Source organism: Passer domesticus, chromosome 4, assembly GCF_036417665.1.
Source record: "Passer domesticus isolate bPasDom1 chromosome 4, bPasDom1.hap1, whole genome shotgun sequence".
Classification (NCBI taxonomy): domain Eukaryota; kingdom Metazoa; phylum Chordata; class Aves; order Passeriformes; family Passeridae; genus Passer; species Passer domesticus.
In genome coordinates this window covers 51,998,654-52,023,385 of record NC_087477.1, presented here as the reverse complement: position 1 = coordinate 52,023,385, position 24,732 = coordinate 51,998,654, and the positions used below count along the sequence as shown (strand labels likewise).

Here is a 24,732-nt window from a genome sequence, read left to right as displayed (position 1 = left end):
CCTTCACTTTTCCTTAACTTCCTATAACTAGAGTTTAGTGGTTGGAAGCAATGAAGAAGGAACACAGTACTTTCTCCATTCCAGACTTTGCTCTAGGCCAGATCAGAAAGGATGGGAAATGTTCTTCCCCTCCCAAGCACTGAGATGGGAGAAGTTCTCCCCCTCTCATGCACCAAGTAGCATAAAAGGGGAGGAAACTACAGTCTAGGGCTGGGTCTCCAGCTCAGTAGCAGTTTGAACATGTTCATCTCAATCTTTTTTCCCTGAAAGCTATTTTTAAACTTGTCTATATGTATCTTCTTTTTTTTGGATACTTAATTAGCTCAAATTAAAATAGACTACATTTATGTAGTATACATTGAAGTGTGAATAGTGCTTATCAAAATATAGTAAATAATAAAAAAATTGCACTTACATTCACATATATTTCAGTGTATCTCCTTAAGACTTCCAAAGGGATTTGGGTAATGAATCACAAACATTCCCCTCAGCATTAGAATCTTATGAGTCAGAAAGATAGTCATCATTAATCACTTCTCGAGCATTTTTAACAAGGTGGCTCCTGCTTGCTGCATGTTTTCATTCACATCAGTCATTTACACAGCATAAAAGGTGTGCCTAGCACTTTAGAGACAATTAACACAAAAATATTTGCCTTGTACTGTTTACAGCTATAGTAAGATCCCACAAAACAAGAAAGGATTCCCTCTGTGAGTGAGAGAACAGGAATTGTGACTATGGCGAAGTGGCAAGCTTTTGCCATGGTGTGGGATATGCCTGCATTTTGTTTTTCCACATTATGCTTACTACTCACAATTTTAAGAAGGAATGTATTTACACAATTCCCTTAAGACTACAACATTATTGTAACCGTGAAAGTATTTTATGTCATTCCCTTTCTTAAAGGGATAAAAACCACTGTTAGACTGTTTTGGGGGTGGGGGAAGGCACCCAATTCTCCACCAAACACTAATACTACTTGCATCAACATGTCTTAAGAAGGAGTAGCAGAGGTGCCAGCATTGCTGCAACCTGTGTGATTACTTAAGAGAAAAAAATATCTGGAAAAGAAATACATTTTCCACTCCAAAAACAAAAAATAAAAGAGAGAAAGATAAGATACCTATTCCATGACTGCCACTTAGTTCAGTACATTTAAGCAAAGAACAAGGTTTAATTTGTTCTTCCCAACACAGTTTGTCAGTCATCTTCTTATCCCCATCTATACATTGGGAAAACCCTCATAACACAACTATAACACAACTACCTCTGCACTCCATGGAAAAACAGTGTATCCTCTTACATTTTTTCAGGACTTCACTCATGCTTTCCTTCAAGTACAGCAGCTGTCATTTTGGACCTCAATGCCACAGACAGATGTATCAGTCCACAAGTGAAATCAGTTACAAAAAAACTGTGAAAGCAATGCAGTTAGAGACAGTTTCAGAAGTACTCTGTCACAAGCAGTTTATTAGAACTTCACTTTGACAATAAATAAGGTATTTCCCAAGCAATCAAAATGTAATTATTTAGAAAGTTAAACAAAGCAAATTTTCACAATGCAATTTTTTATATATACATATTTTACTGTACTTTACACACCACTTCATCCAGAGCTGTACAACAGTAGGATGTTTATTTTTTTAAATTCACACAGCAGAATATCAAGACATGTCTTTAATCTGGAAACTGTGTAAAAGTAACCCCAAACCACACCAGCTCCAGGTTGGATAATCCAACTGGTATGACTGAATCTCTGTTCTTTAGACTAGCTGTTGAATTCAAAATTGGATGTATGGCTTACCCAGGAGAAATAGTGCCTTTTGAGAGTTATGGTTTTAAAGGACAAGTAAGCTGCTCAATTGCAATAGCAGTATGTAATTTACAGTGCTACTGCACAACCTGCTCTGTCTTCAACACAAGTGGCACAGGACAAACTTCTGTAAAAAATGATAATTTTCAATGTTGTAAATCTCTAACTGTAAATACAAACTTCGCAATTTACACTGTTAACTGTGAAAACATCTTTCAGGTTTGGTCAAATGAATTAGCATTTCTTAAATATTCAAGACACTTAATATGCCTCAATAATACTTTTAAGAGTTTGACATTCAAAATTAACTTCAAAAGAATGCTCCCGTTAAATAAAGCACCAAGATTTCCCCACGTGTTTATTCCTTAAAGAAAGTCTATGAAACACTAGCTTTTCTTTAAACATTAGTTCTGCTAAGAGTTATAATTTCAAAATAAAATTTAATTCTTATGGTTTGATCAAAGCCTTGCTTCCAAAGTGAGCTTTACATATTCTGTGCAACATCCATTTCTTGAAGTGCAGAGGTACAGGTCTCAAAGTTATGCAGCTGCAATTGAGGTGTCATCTGCTTGACGACCCTGAGGCTTTAAGAAAATAAAGACAGAATTTTAAAAAAAACCAAACCAAACAAAACAAGCTACTCAAACTCCCCTCAAAAATCCAAACCCAACCAAAACACCCACACCCAGGCAAAAAAAGTAGACTACTAGGAAACTAACTCTGCAATACACTGTGTTGTCAGTGTAGCTCCGGTACCCAAGTGTAGCATTAAGTTTATCCTGCTTCTAAAGGTTTCCAATAGTGGCACAAACACACAGGACATCCAACTGAATTTTCAGTTTGGCCCTAGAGGCCTCAGCTCCTCAACTGCCCTGGTAAATGCCTTCTCCACACACATCTGCACAGCTTAGACAAGGCCTGGCTGATCAGAGCTCTGAGCATTACTGCACTATAGAAAGCTGACAATTATCAGGAATTAGACTGACAGCTTCTTGGAGAAATTTTAAGCAACATCACTAGAGATAGAAGAGAGCAAGGAAGAAGTTCTAAAGAAGAAAAGACACCTTTACAATAAGGTTTTCTGATGTTCTGACAACTCCAAAGCAAAAGCAAAGAATTCTGAAGCTTGAGAGTCCACAGGAGTTTTATGAACACCACACTTTGGAGAAAAAATGCCTCTTCTATTTACTTAGGAGGCTACCCTGAAGTCTTGAAGAGCCAGTGACTGTCAGCACACTCAAAAATTAAGTTCTGCCTACCTCTTTTGGTTAAAACAAAACTGAAATAACATCAGGCCAGTTTCCTAGAACATGATTACAGATTTCTGAATAAGTCCATCTCAAATCATATAAACCAGCCTTTGGGCCCCTTGCTTGTTAAGATTCTGAATAAAAAGTGAACAAAATATTCTGGAGACAGCAGCAGTGGAATGAGAAAGCACTGTTTTGGGCAAATGGATTTAAATGATTCTTAAAAAGTAAAAAGATCTGTTTTTCATGGCATGACTGAACTGTCTTCAGAGTTATACCACCTACGAAAAATCTAGACTGATTCACTAACAGAATGTATTTTTAGAAGTTATTTAGGGAGATGTGGGATGCTACAGTGCCTCTGAACTTAGTCATATGGGTTGCTCCAACACTTTTTTCAGAAGTGCTATGAATCATGGTATTAAAAGTATTTGAATACTCAGCTCACTCTACTATGCTAAAAATAGAGGCAATTTTAAAACTCCTTTTACAGAGTCAGACATGGAACAGAACAACAGGGACATGACAAGCACATTCAGTTCATTCACCTAGTGGTAACCAAATACATACTGCACTGAAACAGATTTCCTAAAGATTTTGGCTGAGAAAACCAATGCACAACACAAGATTTTCCAAAGCAACTAACCCTGTTACAAGCTGGACATTTCAGTCTGCTTAGAGACACTCAGCTTTGAACACAGCTGGGGTGGCTGTCCCCAGAATGTGAGCAGCCCCAAGGGGAGCCTTGAAACACAAGTGACTCCTCACAGCCTTACCTTTACAAAGATGTGTGTTGGTATGAAACGTCTGAGCAACTGGTTGGTGAAGTTTGGGAATCGCATCAGGTTAACGTGGAGAGAAGGCAGCTGCTGATAGCCAGCCATCAGAGGGTAGAAGTTGTACAGCATTTCCTGCTGCGAGCCAGGAAGGATTCGTAGCCGGATCTTAGAAAAAGAAGAAAAGAAAGCCACAACCATAGGTAAGTTCTGGGTCCAAAAGCTCTGCCTACTTTCTATTTCTGCACTGATTACTTTCTGAAGCTGGAAAGAATGAAACTAATTTCCAATTCTAGTTAAACTATTGCTTCTATGCCAAAACACCATGTTATCCATGACAAACAGTTCCTAGACAGGCTTCCATATAGCCCTTTTTAAAATGGAGTCTGCATTCATATATTCTTCCAGACAGAATTTACCATACCTTAAACGCCTAAAAACAATGAGTTTATCCTCTTTGTACATCAGTGTAAGTCTAATCAATGTATTCTTCACTACCAGATAAACCAGGATCAGTGGATGTGACAATTCTGTACCTGTTTGAGGCCAGAGAACATGAAGGCATCACTGGGTTCCACAGACACCTCCACATCCTGGACTAAATTGGTCTTATTTTGCAGGTGATACCTCACAGGTAAGGACTCTCGGACTCGACCAAATGATGGCAGGTCTTTGGAAAGAAAGTAAGTAATCTCAAATACAAAATACATCTTCAAGTTCCACTCAAAAAGAAAACTCTATTGCAAAAAACAGTGAAGCATTAAGAAAAGAAGATACAAGAACTAGGCATCTAAAGCCCTTCTGACAAGATCTTTTAGAAAGAGAAGATTTTTTAGTTACAGAACACACCTTCACTACAGTTTTTCAGTATCATGTTTCAACAACAAGTTACAAACCTCCCAGCTGCTAACACTGCCCAAGAATACTAACTAGAAAATCACTCCATTGCTGCTGACTATTTTCAGCTTACCAAAATCTACTCAGATACTGTCAGGAAGCTCCTTCAAAGTGTAACAGGATAGGAGGATAGTGAAAGAATGTCAGTACAAATGAAACCAAGCCGAGGAATGCATTGAAATTATGTGTGTTTGGTAGGCATTTCAACCCCCTTCTGCTCTTGTGCAGGTGAAGTGCTACAAGAGAAACATTTCACCTGCCAACAAGCATCTCCAGCTTTCCAGTCTGTTTCTTCCTGGGATGCACACAGAATGTGGGTGGATGGAACAACTGTTGCCATAGGCATCTAGAGAAAGCTACTGGGAAGGCAGCATCAGCAGAGCTAACTCCAGTCTCTGTGCTGCTACATAACACATGTTGAGAATTATGCCAGCTCCACTGACAGCTTTTAGGAGAACACATTTGTGTAACTACCTACCTCCTCTTCCCTTCAAGCAGTGAAAGAAGAGCAAGCCTTGAGGCAGTTTCTTTCTCTAGCTCCATAATATTCAGCACCACTTTTCTGTATTTTGCTACAGTAAACTGAAGCTTTTGGTGCTGTAAAAATTTTAGCAGTCTTTGAAATTCTAATTAGGACATGTATGTTGCCAAAGTAATATTACCTGCATTAACGTGGAGGGGAATGCTCTCTACAATCACATGTGGCAGAGTGATGACTGTGTTAACAACAGGTACACTTTCCACAGGTGAACTTCTGCAGGAAAAAGTCAAAAGCAGACCATGTTGAATATTATACTACATAAAGTATCAAGTAAGTATACAAACTAAGTAGGAATTAGTAAAATCCAAATTCTAAACAGTGCTGCTTACAGGAAAATACAGAACTTTCTTGTTCATTTTTTTGCACTCCTCCCCACTCCCAAAAAAACCCAAACCAAACATCTCACTATCATTCCTAAAACAAATCAGCTTACTTCCTTCTCCTCACCAAGGCCAAGAGATGCTTACCTCTTCCAGGAAATGATATAACATCCAGTTGCCACTCCACTAGCATTAGTAACTGGAGGACATCGAAGGCAAAAGCACTCACTGGCACTCTCACCTGTCTGTAAAACAACTATCAGCAAGATTTTGTTTAAAATCAAAGCATAATTACAGCCTAAGTCACCAAGCCTAGAGATGCAATATGACACAAAATCATTCATCTAGAAAGGCCTTTGCAGTGCTTTGCAAAGTATACCTACATAATGTATAAATCCAATAGATTGGGAAGTATTCCAATACATGAAAGGGTAACATACACAAATATATGTCACTTACTTCATGAACAGCATTATAATATCTTTAAAGTACACACAGAATGAATCATTGCAAATTTAGAGTTCATAAACACATACAAAAAGCAAAATAATGCCAATTCAAATTCTACACTTCTACAGCAGATTCCAAGACATCAGCATAAGATACCTCTGATGCCTGAAAATTAAAATGAACATGGACACATCCCCTCTGCCTCTGAAATGGATGAGGGCAGGGGAAGAGAAGGATTGCAAGAAAAATCTACTGGCCTATCAGTGAAACCTAGTTCTCACTTTTGCCTTCTTTTTTTAGTTAATTTGAGTGGAGAAAAAAAGAGAGTGCCTTTATATGTAGAGAGTGATTTTTTAAAATTATTAAGAAAATAGGTTTCGGTCTTTCAAAATTTATCATTAATATTTAAAAAAAACCCATCAACCAAAAGATGGACAGCTGAACATTTGACACCTACAGGGTTCGTATGTCCTGGCACTTAGCTCTTTCTGAGCATCAGCCAGAAGCCATGAAGCACAAGGTGCCAGAGCTGAAGATGAAATATCGTAGTTTGAAGACTAAAGGATCTGGGAAAAAATTGCTTTTTGCCAGGCAATCCTTGAATCAACAGATGAAGTAGAGCCTTGCAAGTCCTTGATTACATGAGTGGACAGCTGTCCCACAGTCAGGCAGCCACCCAGAATACCTCACTGCATCCACAGTTTTGACAGAACACAGAATTCACATCCCTGATGCCACAAATGCAAAGACAGTGTTTTGTTGCAAGATTTTGGATCAGCTCTACTTTTAAGTATTCCAGTTATTTAACTTCAAAGCTAACACACTGAAGTTTTAATGGCTGAGATCTTCAAGATAACTTTTTAACATGCAAATAAGTTACTAAACTGTGGTAATACTAAAAAAAAAAAAAAAGATGATTATTACCAGTTGTTCTTTATAACCTGCCCTTTCTAGTTTCACATTTTTCAGTTTTGTGACTGCAATCATGGACATGGATCACTTTAGATACTGCCTCTATGACATGGTAAAGTGCATTCCAGAAATTATATATGGCCCAGAAACATTGGAAATATTGAGTGTCTTTTGATATGGATATCTAAAAAGTTGCATTTCAGAAGTATTTCAGGTGTTTTCCCTCATGTCTATTGTATTTAGAATTTTATTTACCATCCATCATCCAAGGCTATTTAGTTGACCTAGTGAAGCAGAACTACATTCCAAAGCATGCTGCTGTCCAAGTTGTATTCTGGCAAGCAACTAGAGTACTAAGCAGCTTTCTTCCACTTACAATTCAATAAACAAACACTGTTTAAAGTGTCTCCCTTTATTACTCCCAATTTATGCAAAAAGCATCCTCCTGATAGAGAACATACTCTAAGAAAACTTACCATTCTCCACATAAGATTCCAGTTGATCTACTGGGGTCATAGAAGCTGACAGCTGTAACTTGCTTGTTACAATCGTGAGAGGCCAAGGAGAGGCACTCAGGATGTCCGTCATCAGTAAAAATGGGATATCTGCAAATACTCTGTCCAAGGGCTCCAGCTGTCAAGACACACACAAGCTCTGACTATTTCAAACTAAACAGGCTGTGACTCCAAAGCGTTGTGATTCCAAAACATGAGCAACTTTTCAAACACATACCTTTGTGGAGACAAATTTGACGGCAACATCAAAAGGAAATACCGTGTCTATGGTTACAGTTTCATCCTTTAGAGGCAATGAAAGGGATGAGAAGAATAGAGGGAAAAAAAAGTTATATTCAGCTTAAGGCCTGGTTATTGATGTCAAAGATTATTAATATAAAGTTACTTTTAATTATTTTAATCAAGTCCTCCCCAGGGAAGAACACATGTTTAAAGAAATTTACAAACAAATATAGCAAACTTGTCTTCTGCTAATAGTTATAGAACTGCTCATGCTAAAAAGGGCTACCATGCTGCTGACTTGGCATTTATTCTATCTGCTGGAAAGGGTTCTAAGATACTCAAAATTATAGCTTTTAGAATATTTATTGTATTTGACAAATTTATCCGTATAAAACGCAAATAGTGCATCTTTCAAACCTACCCGGTGACACCTGCAGAGGATTTCTTTCCCCTCAACAACAGTGTTGATTAAATAAGAAATGTAAAACAGAAACATTCTTGCACCAACTGTTCCACAACGGATGTATATTGGTTTTTCCAGCTGCAAAATGAAGGAGACTGTGTGAGCTATACCTAAAGTACATTAATTAGGTCTAGAGCTGTCCAAAAGTTGTTAATCATCTGACTTGGTCCAACAGGGCAACCAGAATGGGCATTATTGTGACCATAATGTATCTCCTAGAATGCACAATCTAGATCATGCAGCTAATGATTTTAACCAGAGCAGCACAACTCCAGTGCTTCACCAGATTTGTTCCAGATGCTTCTCTGTTACTTAACAGTATAAGAAAAGAACCATAACTGTGTAATACAGGAAATAACCAGTTTCTAACTTACTAGTCACAATTTCAGTTTAGTGCATATTTGACCCTCTACCATCTCCAGTCACACTTGCTGACTATTATCTACTGTCCATTAAGCAGAGCATTTCATTAGCAGTTGAAGTCAGCCTCTTTATTTCATATCTGCCAGCTGTACCATCAAACCCAGAAGATACCTCATTCTCCAATTTAGTCCAAAAGATGGTCTCATTAAAGGAGTACTAAACTACACGTAAACAGTAGGAAAAATATGCCATAAGCATTTAATTTATTGGTTCAGATATCAGAAAGTAAACTGAAGTCTGTCTAAGGGAGTCTTTATCAGTTGGTCCCTATTTTCTTGAGTGTGATATAGAAGTAAGGTTTTAAGCCTTGACCTTTTCTCCTGGTTGCAAGTCTCCTACAGGGATATCAGGAAGCAGTGCAGGAAAAGAATCATCACATGCATCTGTACCATGAAGAGTCACCTGAGTTTTCTGAGTCAGGTTAGCATCTTGCCCTAGGATTAAAAACAGTGTTCATATCCACACAGGCTTACATCACTAAACCATGAAAACAATAACTAAAACAAACAAACAAAAAATCTCTAAAAGCAATGCATGAGGAATTAACACAGTTCATTTTGTCAGGAGAATCTTTCAAAAGTACCAGCAGAAGATGTATTTGACAACACCTCAAAATTTTCCAAGTTGAAGCATTTTTACCCTTGCAAGTTTATTGTTTCATCTCTTTTGGCCAGGAAAAAAAAAAACTCAAAAATCAGAAATCATATCTAGATATTCCCGACCATCTATGTAATACAACAGGATTACATGATCCAAGTTTTCCTTGATAGTCTATAATGAAGTAGAAAGGAAGTTTCACTGTTCTGTGATTCTTTTGTTTTCAAGAACACGGTTTAATGATTTCACATATTTTAAAAACTTTTCTTTCAAGTCAGTGTTGAAAGTACATAAAAAGAAATGTACAGATGCTAAATGACACCATTCTTCAGTCAGAGCTTAACTAGAACAATGGCATTACTGCAATTACACAGGATAATTTTCAAAGCAAAACAAGCCACATCTTGCCAAAGAGTTACTACTGTGAAAAATACATCACCTTCCCTATAAGTGAAATGTCAGATTTCAATTGTTCTTTTAATGCAATCAGCAAACCCACACTGACCTTGCATACCCCATGTTAAAGAGATTAGATCAAGCAAGGAAAAAAAAAAAACTAAGAAAAACACAGACCATCCATTAAACTTGGCTTCAGGAGCCAAGCCCAAACCCCCAATTAAATAAGTTTCAAGAATACTCCAGTGACTTTAATGAACCATACAACTCCACAGAAAACAAGGTTCTATTTCAGAATACACAGAACATATGGCATCCTATAAGCTAGTGACTTAAAAAATACTTTTGTCTTTCAGGATAATTGCTACAAAGATGAATACTGAGTATAATATTTGGGCTTCACACACTCAAAACTGTCAGCAATATCTACACAGAGATAGCTAGGACTCAGACATACAATATTTGCATTTTTTGCCATTGCTTTCTAAGAAATACTGCTTCAGTGCTCCATTGTTCTCCAAATTTCAAGCAGTTTAAAAACCAAACCATGTCGTCCAGGGCAGGGAAAACAAAAAAAGCAGGGTGGGTGTGAGAGAAAACCCACAAAGTCTATGCTTAGAAAACATTTATCTAGCACTGTCTAGTGCTTTCAGCTCAGCAAGAAAAATATCTGTCTGGGGAAAAGAAAACTTTAGTTACCAGCAAACAGAATAAAAAGTCTGAGAAGAATATAAAAGCTTTCATGTTTTCTTTCAAACTTGTCAAGATTCATATTCTGAAAATACCCATGCAAGCAGCACAGACAAGCAGTGGTCAACCGTAACTGAATGAGTCTGTTAGCTGTTGTTCTTACCACTGGTATTTCATCATTCCCAACTTTCACTTTGGTTTGGCTTTTAATTACTGCAAGAAAACAGTTTACTCTTTTTCTCTGCATTGCATCCACAAAAAGCAGTCAATTATGAGACTGCTGGATTCAAAGAAAATAACCCCAAATACCTGGCTTTAAACCTGCTGTAAGCTTGACATCTTTGGCCACTGTCTCCTCATGTGACTGGACTGTCACAATCAAACAATACATTTCATTAGTCAGGGCAGGAGGTTCATGACGGAGCTGAACGGAAATGTTCGGCACTCTAGAAATAATCCTTTAAGAGAAAAGATTCCATTATTGTATCTTTTTAAATAACTTGCTTTTAAGCCTAGTTTAAAGGAAGCTAAAACACCCTACTGTGCAAGAAAGTTCCCATAACTGATGACCTATTAAACTAAGAGATGTGAGACTCCCAAAAAACAACATGATGGGAACAACTCAATAGAAAAAGACCAGCATGGAATCCCAGTTACTCACATCGTGCTTGCCTGAATTGTCAAAGTGTCCCAGTGCACCTCATTGTCTGGCAGCTTAGGTCTGCGCTTGAAGGACCGTGCTGCCTGCAATGCTTCTTGAGATGAGGAAGCATCTCCCCCTCCTCCTCGCCAGTTCAGAATCACACAGCGGCCAGATTCACTTCCCAGGATCAAATCCACAGAAGTGATCTGACAGACACAAATTTAAACACCTTTGGTGAGTCTTCTGATCACCTGTTGTAGGAATGTAGTTTTCCAACACAGACGGACATAATAAACACATATACTATCAAAAAGCTTCTGACAGCTTGGAGACTGAGGACCTCACCACCCCAGGATTTCATTTAATGAAACAGCAGTGGAAGAAGTATCCATGTTCAGGTGATAAGTTGAAATTTCCTACCCTCCCATAGTACTATACCACCACTTTTTAAGTATGCACATATTTAAAAAAAATTCTTGAAACAATTCTTCCATTTTCATTATTTTCTTCATGTTTTGTCATTGTCAATAGTTTCACTCACTTTTGATACTCTGTTTCAAGAATTCAGACATTCATGCAGTGACTTTTTAACTGGTGCTAGATTAGGGGCACATTGTAGTTTGAGTTCATTGTATGTAACAGTAAGAAGGGTACAAAACAAACAGACAAACCTCAATCTTCTTTCCTACATCTTCAGTTTTTGCAACAAATTTGAAAGAGAACTTTCTTGTTTTGCCAGGCACTAAGCACATTGTTCCTTGTGGTGACTGTTCCAGAATATCACTTTTCTGATAGGCTTCTTCTACAACACAGTATTGGTTGTAATCCTACAATGGAGAAGTGGGGAAAAAAAGTTTATACATTCAGACAGAGGACATCTTTAAAGAGTAATGGCAGTGTAGCAAATATTATGGCTCTGTGTCACTGGATCAAACTGTATGGGTTTTTCTGACTTTTCACAATATCAAAGTTAAATTAGTAAGTAATCACACTGCAATTATTTGTCACAAGATATCCATTTTATTAATATAATTTCATTAATCAGAAGAAATAAGACATTAAAATGATCCTTCTGAAACTTTAGCATGCCTCATAGATATGAGAGATGAACTAATCAAGCAGAGTCTTATTCCAGTATCAATATATTTGTCAAAAACAACAGATAATGCGTTAAAAATCCAAACATCTTTCAGCTGAAGTATTAACATAATTTTTGGCAAAAACTTTTGATTTTTTAAAAGTGTTTAAAACAAATAAAATGATATTCCATTCTTATTATCAGTTTCTGTCAGTAGGTCAGAGATAGTTAGAACACAGGTACCTGATTATTGAAACTGACGCAGAGCTTGGAAAACCTGATAGGATGAGGACAATCAGCTCTCAAGTACACATCAAACTGCACAGGAACGTCAACATGAAAACTAGGAGCAAGAAATTTTGCTTTGCACTGTACTGGAATTAAAAAAGAAAAGAAAAAGAAAAAAGAAACAAGAAGTAGGTGTTAAACAAACTATAACATTAAATTCCAGAAGCACACTCCTGAAATCATTGTGGGAAGAATTATTCTGTGTACACTCTTACAACTCTATTTCGCAAGTGGACAAATTTGGCAACTAACACTGTCACAGGAACACCTTTCAGCACTTGGCCAAAACCTTTGCACAGGAGAGGAGATGCAGATGTTCAGCAGAAAAGAGACAATCCTGTACACTTGGATGTCATGCATGCCCCCTTTTCAATGGCAAATATTATTTTGCACACATTCTGCCCTCTTTCCTCAGAATCCTACTTCACAGCACACTTGAATGTCAGAAGTCTCTCAAAAAACAGGGAATTCTTTAGTAATCCATATCAGGGATAAGAGATCACCAATTTCTCTCATTTTTTCTTCTCTTGTTGATTTAGACAAGGAACAGAGCAAGGCTGGAACACTGTTGTTAGTTTTAGTACAGCCTTCATGTTTTCATCCTAATTAGTTTTTTCAAGGTACAACAGCATCTAAATTTATGATCTGGTGTGAATTTGCTTTCTTACTTACCAAATGGTATAAAATCTTGGACTTCTATCGTAAAAATATTACTGCCTGCCAAGGAAACACGGTCAGCCCACAATTTCTGTGATGCTTTCACAGCAGCAGTATCACAATCAGGCTCAGGATCAGGGCTTTCATTCTGTATGCAGGCAAAGGATTACAAAGAACAATCAAAGAAGGCTAGCAAACAGTGACCATTCCTAGGATTATTTGAAAGGGTAATAGGAGTTCTGCCACTTACCATCAGAACTTTTATGAGATTTTTTTCTATTCGAGATTTCTGATCTTCTTTAAGAGTAGATGCTAATAAAGAGAACAAAACAAAGATTACAAGACAGAAGCGAGGGCCTCTACTTTTTTTTTTTTAATTTAACAGTAAAATCTTCCCCTCAGATTGCATCTTTCAAATAACACATTCCAGAGGACAAAAAATTCTAACATCCATCTACCATAACAAAGGACATTTCCATTTTAAATGACTCCTCTTACTTTCACTGGAACCAGGTAAAATATTTTTTGATTAGATAAGTATTTTGTAATTTATTGGAGCAAAGCCTCAGAAGAATAATGCTTATACCATCTTGTTGTTTATGTTTCAAAACAGAAGAAAGCATAGACAAATCTGGAACACACAAAGAGGCCAGCTCAGATAATACTGGTAAAAACAAACTTCAAAAAAACTTCTTCCTGTCACCTTCCTTTCACAGAAGGTGACAGGAAGAAACAAGGACTAGTGAAAATAAGCATTCTTTTCTTGAAGAAAGGTGGTTTTGCAGCACTTTCTATTCTTCAATACAAAGCAGAGTAGCCTGGCTAGCTCTAAGAAGATGCAAACCCATTACCACTGGCACTAATAGTAGTATTAGCAATTTAGGGCCCCAAAGGATTATTTCTGCAATGTCAAGGAGCAGACATTACACAGACCAGAGTGCTTGCATTTTTACTGTGGAGCCACTCTATGCCACATTTTTCCCCTAAAACATCCCACATACATATTTCATCAGCAGAGTTCTAGAAAGTGTCTTGGAGAAGCATATTTGGGATATTAAAGTCCAGAAAAACTGTGTTAGCTTTTGAAAAATCGTGTTACTAGGAAAAATGTTTCTCTTTTAGCTGTACTACTGTTCTTTGCCATTCCAAAGCTCAGAAGTTCCTGTTACATTATTTGAACAGTCTCAAATGAAGCTCTGCATCTCAGATATCCTGACACAGTCTATTTGAACGCGATTAATTTTATAATAGAAGAAAGGCAACTCAATTCCCAGTGTAGCACAGAAAGTAGTGAAAATCCAGCACAAGTACACGGTTATTTTGTAGTCAAATAATGTGAAGTACTGTAAGCACTGTGTCTGACAATGATTTGTCATATTTCAAAATATTCAGAGAAGAATACCTCTGCCCAGTAGCTCTAAAGAGTATGTGATGTAATCTTTCAGCTGGGCCATCAGATATGAACATTTGAGTGCTGTTGTCAGTATGGAAGTGAGGAGGGTCCACCATCCTTCGCTGCGATAATCACACATAACATAATCCAACAGTCTGCAACACAACAAAGTTGAGAGGAAATAAGTTATGCTCACCAAGATTTTTTAGAAGTGTGCATTTTTTTGGTATCATTAATACAAAATTCATTTTCACTAATACACATGCTAAATTAAAGTCTACTGTTTATACAAGGCAATGATTTATCAAAAACAGCATGAAACTATGATAAAGAAACATTTATTCCCTGAATTCTCTATTTCTAGATAGAAAAGTTTTCACAAGACTTGTCACAAAGAACTAGCAAAACAGTAACTGGACAGAAGTGCCTTAGTCCAATACTGCATTAAAAATATGCCTTACTATTGAATATGCAGTAAGTATTTAGAAAAACAAACCAAACCCCCACAATAAAGTCCCCTTCCAAACTGAAGAAATTTAATATTCCTTAAGCCAAGATGTTTCTTTTCTTTCCTATTTCCTAACCCACTTCAAGGGTTTCCAAGGTCCACAACATATGCATGAATCTTTTTCAGGCAAAACCATACACATATGTTCCTAATACTGACCACTGTTTGCTGTCACTAGCAAAGCAGAGAAGTAATTTTTTAAACTCTTCTCAACTATTTAAGACAAGAATTTCTGCCTACTTCAGAAAAATCTATCTAACATAAACAAAAAATGCTTGTTCATAGCACAATCAGACTTGACACAAATTGATCTGCTTATCCTAGCCTATCTTCTCTTCCATGTAAAGTCCAGTCACCTACTAACAAGCAAATACACCTCTCCTACTTCAAACAAGAGTGACAGACAGAATTCAATCAGTGAGTTAGAAATAGATAATTTGCCCAATATGGCAAATTCTGACAACAGCTCAGAGCAGGAAGTTTTTTATGCTTTAATAACCGACTCATCTGTTTTAGTTTCTTTAATGTAAGTGGGGTTCATAGACTCAATAGCTTATGTTTCAATCACAGCCAGATACGAGGAGCATCTCATACAAGCTTCCAACATTATTCCACAGCAATAAGACAAGAGGTCTTAGTGAGAAGGCAGCACGTAAAAGAAGCAATCATGAATGATACTCACTTCAAAGCTTTGGCATAATCTTTAGCATAGTAGTATTCTTCTCCCATTTGAACCACTGGAAAAAAAAAATCCGGATCACTACTGAAAGTCTTTACAAAATAAATTTAAAAAATGCATCTGATGATCTATACTCACTCAAATGACTTTTCATCCTTGGACATTTGTATTTCTTGAACTGTGCGACAGCATTACTCAACAAAGTGATTATCAGCTCCTAGTGGACAAAACCATTACAGATATCATTATACATGCAAACATAGGGTCATGTTAAAACAAGAGATTTTTTTTTTTAAATAAAACTTACTGAGTGAAGAACATTTTTCTCTTTTAGCTGTAAGGCTAAAATCCCCATCTTCTCCTTTTCAGGATCAGAAAGATCAAAGCCTGCATAAGACAATGAAAAAATCCATGAAACTGGAATTCTGTCCAGACCCAAAGGGGACAATTTATACCATGAGCAATATGCAGTGCAAGCTTCAATTCAAACACACTCACATATTCTATTACCTCACAGGCAGCTACATCTTCCTAGAAGGGAAATTCTAGAATACAACTATCTTTCCCCATCCTTTTAAGAATCTACCCAAAACCAGCAAATTACAGTAAAACCACCTAGTCCTTATAATGCACATTTTAACATTTAAAGTGTATATGTTAAGACAAATCAGTCCTTTTCTAATCTGATCTCAAATAAGGATTCAAGCTCATACTTCTGTAGCAGTAGAGAAACCTACTTAATATTCCTTGTCGCCATGGTCTTTGCCCATAGAAGTCAAGCACTCCAGTTTGTGTTTCCAGGGGATCAGGATTGGGGTATGTCACAGAGGACTGCAAATTCAAATATAGTAATTAAAAGGGTTCCTGTTTCGTTTTCTGCCAGACAAGTGTTAGAAAAATACTAAAACAATATCCCCCCCATATCCTAGTACCAATGCTCTTGTTTTTCTGCTTTCTGTAAGTCACCAGACACAGTATACATATAAATATCCTGGAAAACCAAAGTGAGTTTTCAAGTATATTAAAAATATTAAAAACATGTCAGAATTATTTATAAATAAATAAATACATACTAATGTATTTGTTCTGGGGCAACTTTTTCCATACATTACAAATAAATGTAATGCTGACAAGCATCACAAAGACCCATATTCTTTCCTCAGATTTCATTTACACATATTTCAGATTGTTCCACTTCCATTTTGGTTAATTACAAAGCATTTTTCCCCTCCCAACTTACATCATGGTTACAAAGCATACTTGCTAGTTGTTTCCGTTCCTGTGCATAGTAGGCTGCCTGCTGGTAATAGAAACCTGGATTCTGAGTTTGAATTGCTGTCAATCCCAGCTTAATGGCTTCATCAAACAAGTCACCAAAAGCCTGAAACCTGTTTAAAAAAACCCCATTTATAACCAAGATTATGTAAGGAGCAGCAATATGAACTGAAAGGCACCCTACAAACAAAAGTCCTGGTTACTCAAGAGACATGATATTTCTCTGAACTTTTGCATCTAATTTCTATGGCTGCATTTGTTCATACTCTGTTCATTCAAAAAGAAAAGCAGTCAATGATCAGTGCAAAACAATAGTGTATTTTATGTTCTTGTGTATCTCTTAGCTAGAGAACTAAGAATTTATATATTGTCTAGACAAGTAAACCTTTTGAAGTTCACTGTTTATCTAAAAAACTACTAAGCAAAAACATACTGTTTAGACATCCAGGCAGCATGCTCAAAAGCCAGTTCTGCACTTCCTATTTTTTTCTTGCATAGGTCAATATGCTTCCTGAACTGTGCAATAGCATCCAGTGGAGTATTATGTTGAAAACAGAGGCGACAGATCTAGGAAAAGATAAAAGTAAAATGAAAAACCACTGTTAGGCTGTTAAGGATCATCAGTCAACTCCACCAGTCCCCCAACTAATTCTACATAACTCTGAAGGGCAAAAATTGCATAAAAAACAAAGGAAGAAGTTTATGGTTCACATCTGTAAACCACAACGTACTACACCTGAAACCATGTGGTTCTCTATTTCATCTAATACTATTTATCATCCCCTACTTGCCCAAGACATCAACAGAGGAATGCATAACTCACTGCCAAGTATAACAGGAAACTTCAGAGCCTCTAGAAAGATCACTATTTTGAAGCCTGCAGTCTGCAAATGGAATTTGATGGAATACAACTCCAAGATTCTTGTAAGTGGTGAGACAGTTTCACTTTACCTAAAAGCCCTCAAAATACCACAAAAGTATGGACTGATTCTTAGAGAGTTACTTTCTTCCCCCTAACAAGCAGTAACTGAACTAAATTGGCCTAAGTTTTGCAAGAAGACAAAAATATTCAAGGAACAAGAAGCCCTGGTGTTCATTCTCCCTGCTCAGACTCAGAAGACTGCACCTCAAAAGAACTTAAATCCTTCAAGATAATCCCAAACATCAGCTAAGGATCTTTCTTTTGTGTAGAATTCAGAAGTCTCTGCAAGTCTAAGCATAATTGGTGTTCTAATGATAACTCTTTCTAATCCATCTCTGTAAAAGCAATATAAAACTAAACTTTACAACCTTTCCCCATTAAAGGTACATAAAATTTTTTATTTTAAGTAACAGTTGTCAAAGACTAGAAGTACAGTTTTTACCTTGTAATTTATAAATCCTGCCATGGTCTTGATTTCCAGCATGTTGGTTTCATGAGCCCTCAATTCATGCACAAGGTTATATGCAGTTCTGTAATTCCTAAGCAGGAATAATTAGAGTTAAAACACACATGATAATAAAGTTCTAGAACAGGACTGCCAACAGTGAAAAACAGCCTTCCAACCAGAGCATTCTTCCCAGTGAAGAACTTGCCCCTTACATACATGTTTAAATAATTTTGCATTCACAAAACTATTTGTTAGTTTATGGCTTAGCAGTAATTTGGGGTAGAGAGGGTGGGGGAAGATAACATGAGTCTTACTTGAGAGCATTCTGTGTATCCTGTTTCAGCTCACTGAAGAAGGCTATTTTGAACTGGTGTCTAACAAACAAAAGCTGCAAAACACAACCAATGTACATCATTCACAAACATCCAAACGTATCTTGTTACCTACACAGAGATACAGGTGGTAACTTCAGAGGCTTACATAATACAGCACTTGACTTGAAAAAGTGACTGTGCAACTGTTTCCCAATAGTTCTGTCTGCAGTTCACCACAACGCAGCAGTGATCTTTCAATAGGTTTAATCTGTTCAAAGCCTGTTACCCTGGCACAAGGGAGAGGCTCTGTAACACCCCAAAATCTCTATGTCAACAGAGCTTATTGTGGTTTGGAGCTCACCACTTAAATTGCAGCTTCCAAGAGAGCAAAGTTGGCAATCGCAACAGAACACAATGTGCCTGAGTGGATTTGAAAAGCAAAAGTTTAAAACCGAAATCAACTCTGAGTACAAAATATCTAAGGGAAACACATCCCACAACTTAAGATACTACACTCAAATATGTTAAACCATGTAGATAAATGAGAAGTTTTACTTTTTTTAATCCGAGAACTTTATTTTGCCCTGCAGCTCTTCTAAGGCAGATGTGAGAAAGACAAACGTAAGAAGAAAGCCAATCAAAATAAAAGTTTAAATTGCAGAAAATAGAACCAGATTTACTTCCTATACTATGATAGGACATCTCAAATTGGAAAGGAGGAAAAAAACATTTAAGTAACAAACATTTTCATGTTTTAACATGCAATATAACTTGCAGAGTATTTCACAAATAGGGTAACATTACCTGGTGAGTGGTTTTGTTCAAGAACTCCTTATGAGATTTAACTCTTCTTATTTCCGTATAATAGTAAGTCTGTGCGTGCTCATAGAAAGCATTTTCCAACCTGCAACAAAGTTGCTCATAAGTTTCACAGAGTTTCTCCCACATACAAAGAAATTATTAAGTTCTTCAAAATAAGTTACTTTTAATCATGTTTATTTTAGTGTTGGCAAAGGACCTTGTGGTATTATTAAACTCCTCTAAGTTATCACACAGGATAAGAGTCTGCGGACGAAAATCTTTCACCAAAAGGGTAGCAATAAGTAGAACAAGTAAGTTGAGAACTTTATATACTAACTTCTCATACAACAAACTCTAGTATTTAATTTAAGATAGTCTCAGGATAATCTGTTCTGATTTTGCAAGGTAATAGAAAGATGAGAGATGCCCTTAAGTCAAAACAAGAAAACCCTGCTGAGGCTCACAGAATATGTCTGAACTGCATATTTTTGCTTTACTGTGGAGGTAGGAGTGAAAGGAAAAAATAGCAGTAAATAAATTTTGAGGGTACAGACTAGGTCTCATCATTCTGTCCAAACATCAACAGCTACCTTGGCTGCAGAGGTAACCGTGAAACTTGTCAGCACGAGAAATAGCCCACAGCAACTCACAGGGGGAGAGGACAAAGAGGACAAGCACACCAAATGCAGCATGAGACTGAGGAGGATCTAAGGAGCTTATGTTGTATGACAAAGCTGTAAGGAGTAAAATCAACTAAAACAACATCGGAATCCAGGAGAGGAATACATGCAACAGCACTGACACATGCAGGAAATAAAGGCTGAAGTACCAGTTCTGTTACTATAATATCAATTTAGCACCTAAAAAAATATGAAAAGCTAGAAGTAATGGTTACTTTATTTTGATCAATTCCAGTGGCAATTTGTGAGCAGCATGGATACAATAGCAGCACTAATTTATGTTGAGAATATATATAAACATATATAAACATTTATACTGTTTATATATAAATATGAGGGTGAGAGTAGAGTTAACCTCAGACTGTGACCCCTCCTCTCCCTGAGAATATATGGAAAATTAGAACTAATTATTGTAAAACAGTTCCTTAGTTTGAGCCCTTCTTTTTAGAGCTACACAAAAGTGTTTACCTTTCCTCAATTTGATTTTGAAAGGCCTTCCTAAATTATTTGAAATTGTAGTCCATTTAAATATCAAAACAGAAGGCACAAGAAATGTATAGAATGACAAAGACATAATATTTGCAACCAGATAGATGCCACTTAACTTAAACAGAAGGGGAGACTACATGGACAGGGAGTGGAAGTGGGGTGGGGGGGGAACCAAAAACCTGTTAAGAGATAAACTAAAAACATATTTGTACGGAAAATCATTGAAATCAGCAGGGTCAAAACCACTGTAGAAGTAGAAAAGCCCACTTTAGCTCTACCTGGGGAACATCTTGGGATATCTACTAATATTTCCTTAAAAGCAAATCTGACTGTCATTACTCAACCTCACAGAGAAATGAAATTGTGTGGAATTCATCAGAATAACCTGAAGAATTCCAGCAAACAGGTAAAACATTCACTGCTGATCTACAATCAGTGCACCACACAGCATTCATTTCATGACCTCTCAAATTCTCTGTCAGAATCATGGAATTGTTTAGATTGGAAAAGACCTTTAAGATCATCAAACGTTACTGTCTACCTGTTACCAAGCCCACCACTAAGCCCATCCTACTGTCCCTAAGCACAGTATATGTGTCTTTTAAATACACCTTCAATGGTGACTCAACCTCTTCCCTAGGCATCTTGTTTCAATGCTTGATAACCCATTTGGTGAAGAATTTTTTTCCTAATATCCAATCTAAATCTCCTCTGAAGCAACTTAAGCCATTTCTTCTCACCCTATGACTTGAGGGGAAGCCATGGGGAACAGACCAACCTGTCCACTGCAGCCTCCTTTCAGGGAGCTGTAGAGAGCAATAAGGTCTTCCCCAAACTAGAGACCCTCAGTTCCCTCAGCTGCTCCTCATAAGGCTTCTGCTCCCAACCCTCCACCAGGTGGACACACTCCAGCACCTCACTTCTTGCACTGAGGTGCCCAGAACTGGACACAGCACTGCAAGGATTTCCATCCACTATCTCCACTGAGCCAGCAGAATGAAGGCCCTCACTAGCACACCAATAGTGCAATACTGGCATGCTGACACCAGGCTTATTTTTAGTGAAACTGGTTTTATCCCTTTCCCACTTTAGGTCTAGTTTAAAGCCCCTTCAGTAAGCTCTGCTAACTCTTGTGTGCAGATCTTTCTTCCCCTTTGAGACAACATCTGCTGCCAGCAGGCCAGGGGCTGTGTAAACCAACCCACAGTCTGCAAACAGAGCAAGACAGGGGTTCACAGTCACTTACCTGATAATATAGCCAACAAGATGATCAGTGTGGGGAAGCACAAACAGTGATTTTCCAGAAAGGTCACAAGCATTACATAAAGCTGCAGCCCTCTCTGATGCAATAACATCTTCCCCTAGTGAAGTCAAGGAAAGCACAAGTAAGTGGGTGCTGCAATGTCAAACTAGTTCTAAAAGCTTAAAGGTCAGGTTATGAACCCTAGGTAGACCAAAAGGTCTAAACAATATTGAAAAATCTAATAAAGATAAAACCAAGAGCACATTCTTTCTCACTTCTTTCAGAGTACTATGTGCTTCATCCAGCAGAACACATACAGAAACTTTCTAGCAGTCTTTAGCAAAAAATTACAAGTATGATGTAAGTTTTTAATCTCTCACAGAATTAAATATCCCATGTCTTGAGAAACACAACAGCATCCAGGAAAGACGAACACATACAGCAGGTAGAGCAAAAAAACCAAAAATGGTTTGCCAGACACTAGAAAGCACAAAGGAGCTCTACAGCAATATAAAGTTAAAGTGTGTCACGTTTCACAGTTCCACGTGACTCCAAAATTTTATTGATTAAAACCAAATTACCAATACCGAGTTTGGTACTCGGTAAGTACCAAACACTCTTCCTCTAAGTTGTCAATGCTTTTACTGGTTTTCCTGATCTCAAGCAACGTTTAAAATGCAACTTGCTTACAAGAAAGCAGGTCAGATGTTTTAGCATAGAAGCCATCTCTGATACTGTGTATCAAAAAATGCACTTGGACTTAAGAGGAAGAAGTTAGAAATAAAAGTAACAAATATTTAGGGTCAACAGTCCGGAATGCTCTTTTTATCCTGACACCTTCCTGCAGTCACAGTGCATTTAATGAATGCAGATGACATCAGATGAAGAACCACAGATGTGACAAACCAAAGTCAGCTCAGTCTGCTGGGACTTCTGAAAAATGAGAACTCCACAACTGTGCATAGAGTTTTCAAGTACCTGGAGGCAATGGTGTTTTTTTCTGAATCAAAACCACAGCAACTTTGGTATTTCTTCCCTGCAAGCTTTGCCTAAAATAAAGACAACATAGCACAGCATCAAGATTTCACCTCTTATTTCTGAATAACCAGGAAAAAAAAACATCAGTCTAGATGGAAGCACTGGAAGAATGCTACAAAGGTGAAAAAACCAAACAACACAACACGCTCCATCATTCAGAAAATACTGTCTTCCTTCTTTTGGGAAGAAAAATTGTGCTGAGTTTAGCAAGTAAAATTTCAGGGGCTGTTTTTACTTAAGTAAAATAAGTAATGGTTTACAAATAAACCATTAAAAAAGCTCTTGACTCTTTATATTATAAAGCAAAGTTCAAGTTCCCCTAAATTTATATTTAAGAAAAAAACCCTGTATGTTCTAGAATGCAAACAGATTCTGCAATCACACTTGCATTAGCTTGCAGTACATTATGAAGCAAGTAAAAAAAAAAAATCTACCTGACAATTTCAACTCGAGTAGCACACTCCAACTGTTTTTCCTTCCACTGTGGCTCATCCCAGTCCAGTTCATAGAACACCACCACAAGTGCTGGAACCAAATTCAGGTGTTTGTTCATCCAACCAGTCTTCAGGATTCCTTTTGGAATATACCACTCATAGGATGTCCTCTGAAAACATTGAGGATATTAAAGCAAGCTACAAAATCCATTCACAAACATTTATAGCAGGAGAAATGGCATATCCTCTACATTCTTGTCACTTAATATGTTTGTCATCTTGCCTTTAACATTGTTCCCCTCAAGCCTTGCTTCCTATTAAGCCATATCCCACAACAGCTCAGGCACCAGGGCCTGGTGCCCTATTAGCAGCAAGAACAGATTGCAGGGAGGCTGGAGGAGAGGGTCACGCTCAGGAGCAAGCCTCATACACTGCCGTGAAATACCAGGCTCAGTTGTGAAAACCATGCTTTCAAACCAGTGCAAGGACACACCAGTTTAGACTCTTTGTCAGCATAATGGAATTATGTAGTTTTATAACAGTTAAAACTCATTGACATTGCAAAGCAGAAAGATTAGCAGAGATATTCCTTCTGCTGTGTTTCACCAGCTAAAGTGAAATGTTTGGTGAAAAAAAAGCTTTATAGGTTAGGTTAGGGTTTTTTTCAAAATACATTAAGTATCTCGTTTCTCCAAAGTTAAATTTTGGGTTTCAGTAAAGCTCAAATTTTACGAGGCACCTCAATGCTATGTAGAAGAGTAGCAAGTGCTTAAACAAGTAAACCATACGGGCTTTCTGTGCTTGCGGCTCATGAGCTAAGGCACCCCTAGGCTTCCCTGCACCCACAGGGCTCCATCACAACGCCCTCGCATTTCCCTGACTCGAGCTCCCACTCTTCCCCTCCGGCACGGGGCAAGGGGCGGCCGCGGTGCGGCAGAGCGCGGTGCCGCCGGCCGCAGCCCGGGCAGCCGGGAGCACGGCCCTTCCCGCAGGGAAAGGCGCTCCCGCATCCCCGCTCCCGGGGCCGCAGCCCGGCGGGACGGGGCGCAGCCGGGGCCGCGCCGCTCGCTACCTTCGTCCTGCACTTGGGGTACTCGTGGTCGCCGGGCAGCACTTTGAAGGAGATGGGGACGCGGTCGGCTCTGCGGTTGGCGCAGAAGGCGTCCCACACGGCGCGGTGCACGGCGTTGTACACCACGTCCAGGCCGGTGAGCGTGACGAACGCCATGGGCCGGCAGCACAGCTCCACCGGGAAGTCCCAGTGAGACGGAGGGGTCATCCTGCAGCCGGGACGGCGGCCTGCGAGGCGGCGGGACGGCGGCGGGAGGGCGGCCCAGGCCGGCCGCAAGAGCGCCCCGCTGTCCCGGGCCCGTGCTCCCCGTAGCGCCGCTCACTGCGGCGGGATGGAGCCGGGAAGCGCCGGGAAGCGCCAGCTGGGAGCGGCCGCGGGTCACGGGAGGCGGCGCGGGCGGGCCGCCGCCTCAGGAAGCGAGCGCCGGGCAGCGTCGGAAGGGCAGCGCGAGCGGCCAATCGGCGCCTCCGCCGCACCCCTCGGACCAGTCAGCAGCGCCCGCGCG

The 24,732-nt window shown here is 38.5% G+C and overlaps 1 protein-coding gene across 1 annotated transcript; it reads right to left on the bottom strand.

Annotated features, from left to right (window-relative positions):
- Positions 1–1,450: 1,450 nt before the first annotated feature.
- TRAPPC11 (trafficking protein particle complex subunit 11) lies at positions 1,451–24,617 on the bottom strand. Its single transcript, XM_064417818.1, has 29 exons — positions 24,228–24,617; positions 23,156–23,325; positions 22,662–22,732; positions 21,687–21,801; positions 19,275–19,374; positions 18,471–18,544; positions 18,151–18,247; positions 17,220–17,353; positions 16,752–16,899; positions 16,249–16,342; positions 15,819–15,898; positions 15,650–15,728; positions 15,515–15,569; positions 14,334–14,479; positions 13,182–13,243; positions 12,947–13,079; positions 12,230–12,360; positions 11,580–11,735; positions 10,927–11,114; positions 10,575–10,723; positions 8,895–9,016; positions 8,118–8,237; positions 7,692–7,757; positions 7,436–7,592; positions 5,745–5,853; positions 5,399–5,490; positions 4,376–4,509; positions 3,840–4,007; positions 1,451–2,397 (listed from the first exon to the last, which is right to left on the bottom strand). Exons 1-29 carry the CDS (start codon positions 24,432–24,434, stop codon positions 2,353–2,355), a joined length of 3,402 nt encoding a protein of 1,133 aa, XP_064273888.1. The 5' UTR covers positions 24,435–24,617; the 3' UTR covers positions 1,451–2,352.
- Positions 24,618–24,732: the final 115 nt, after the last annotated feature.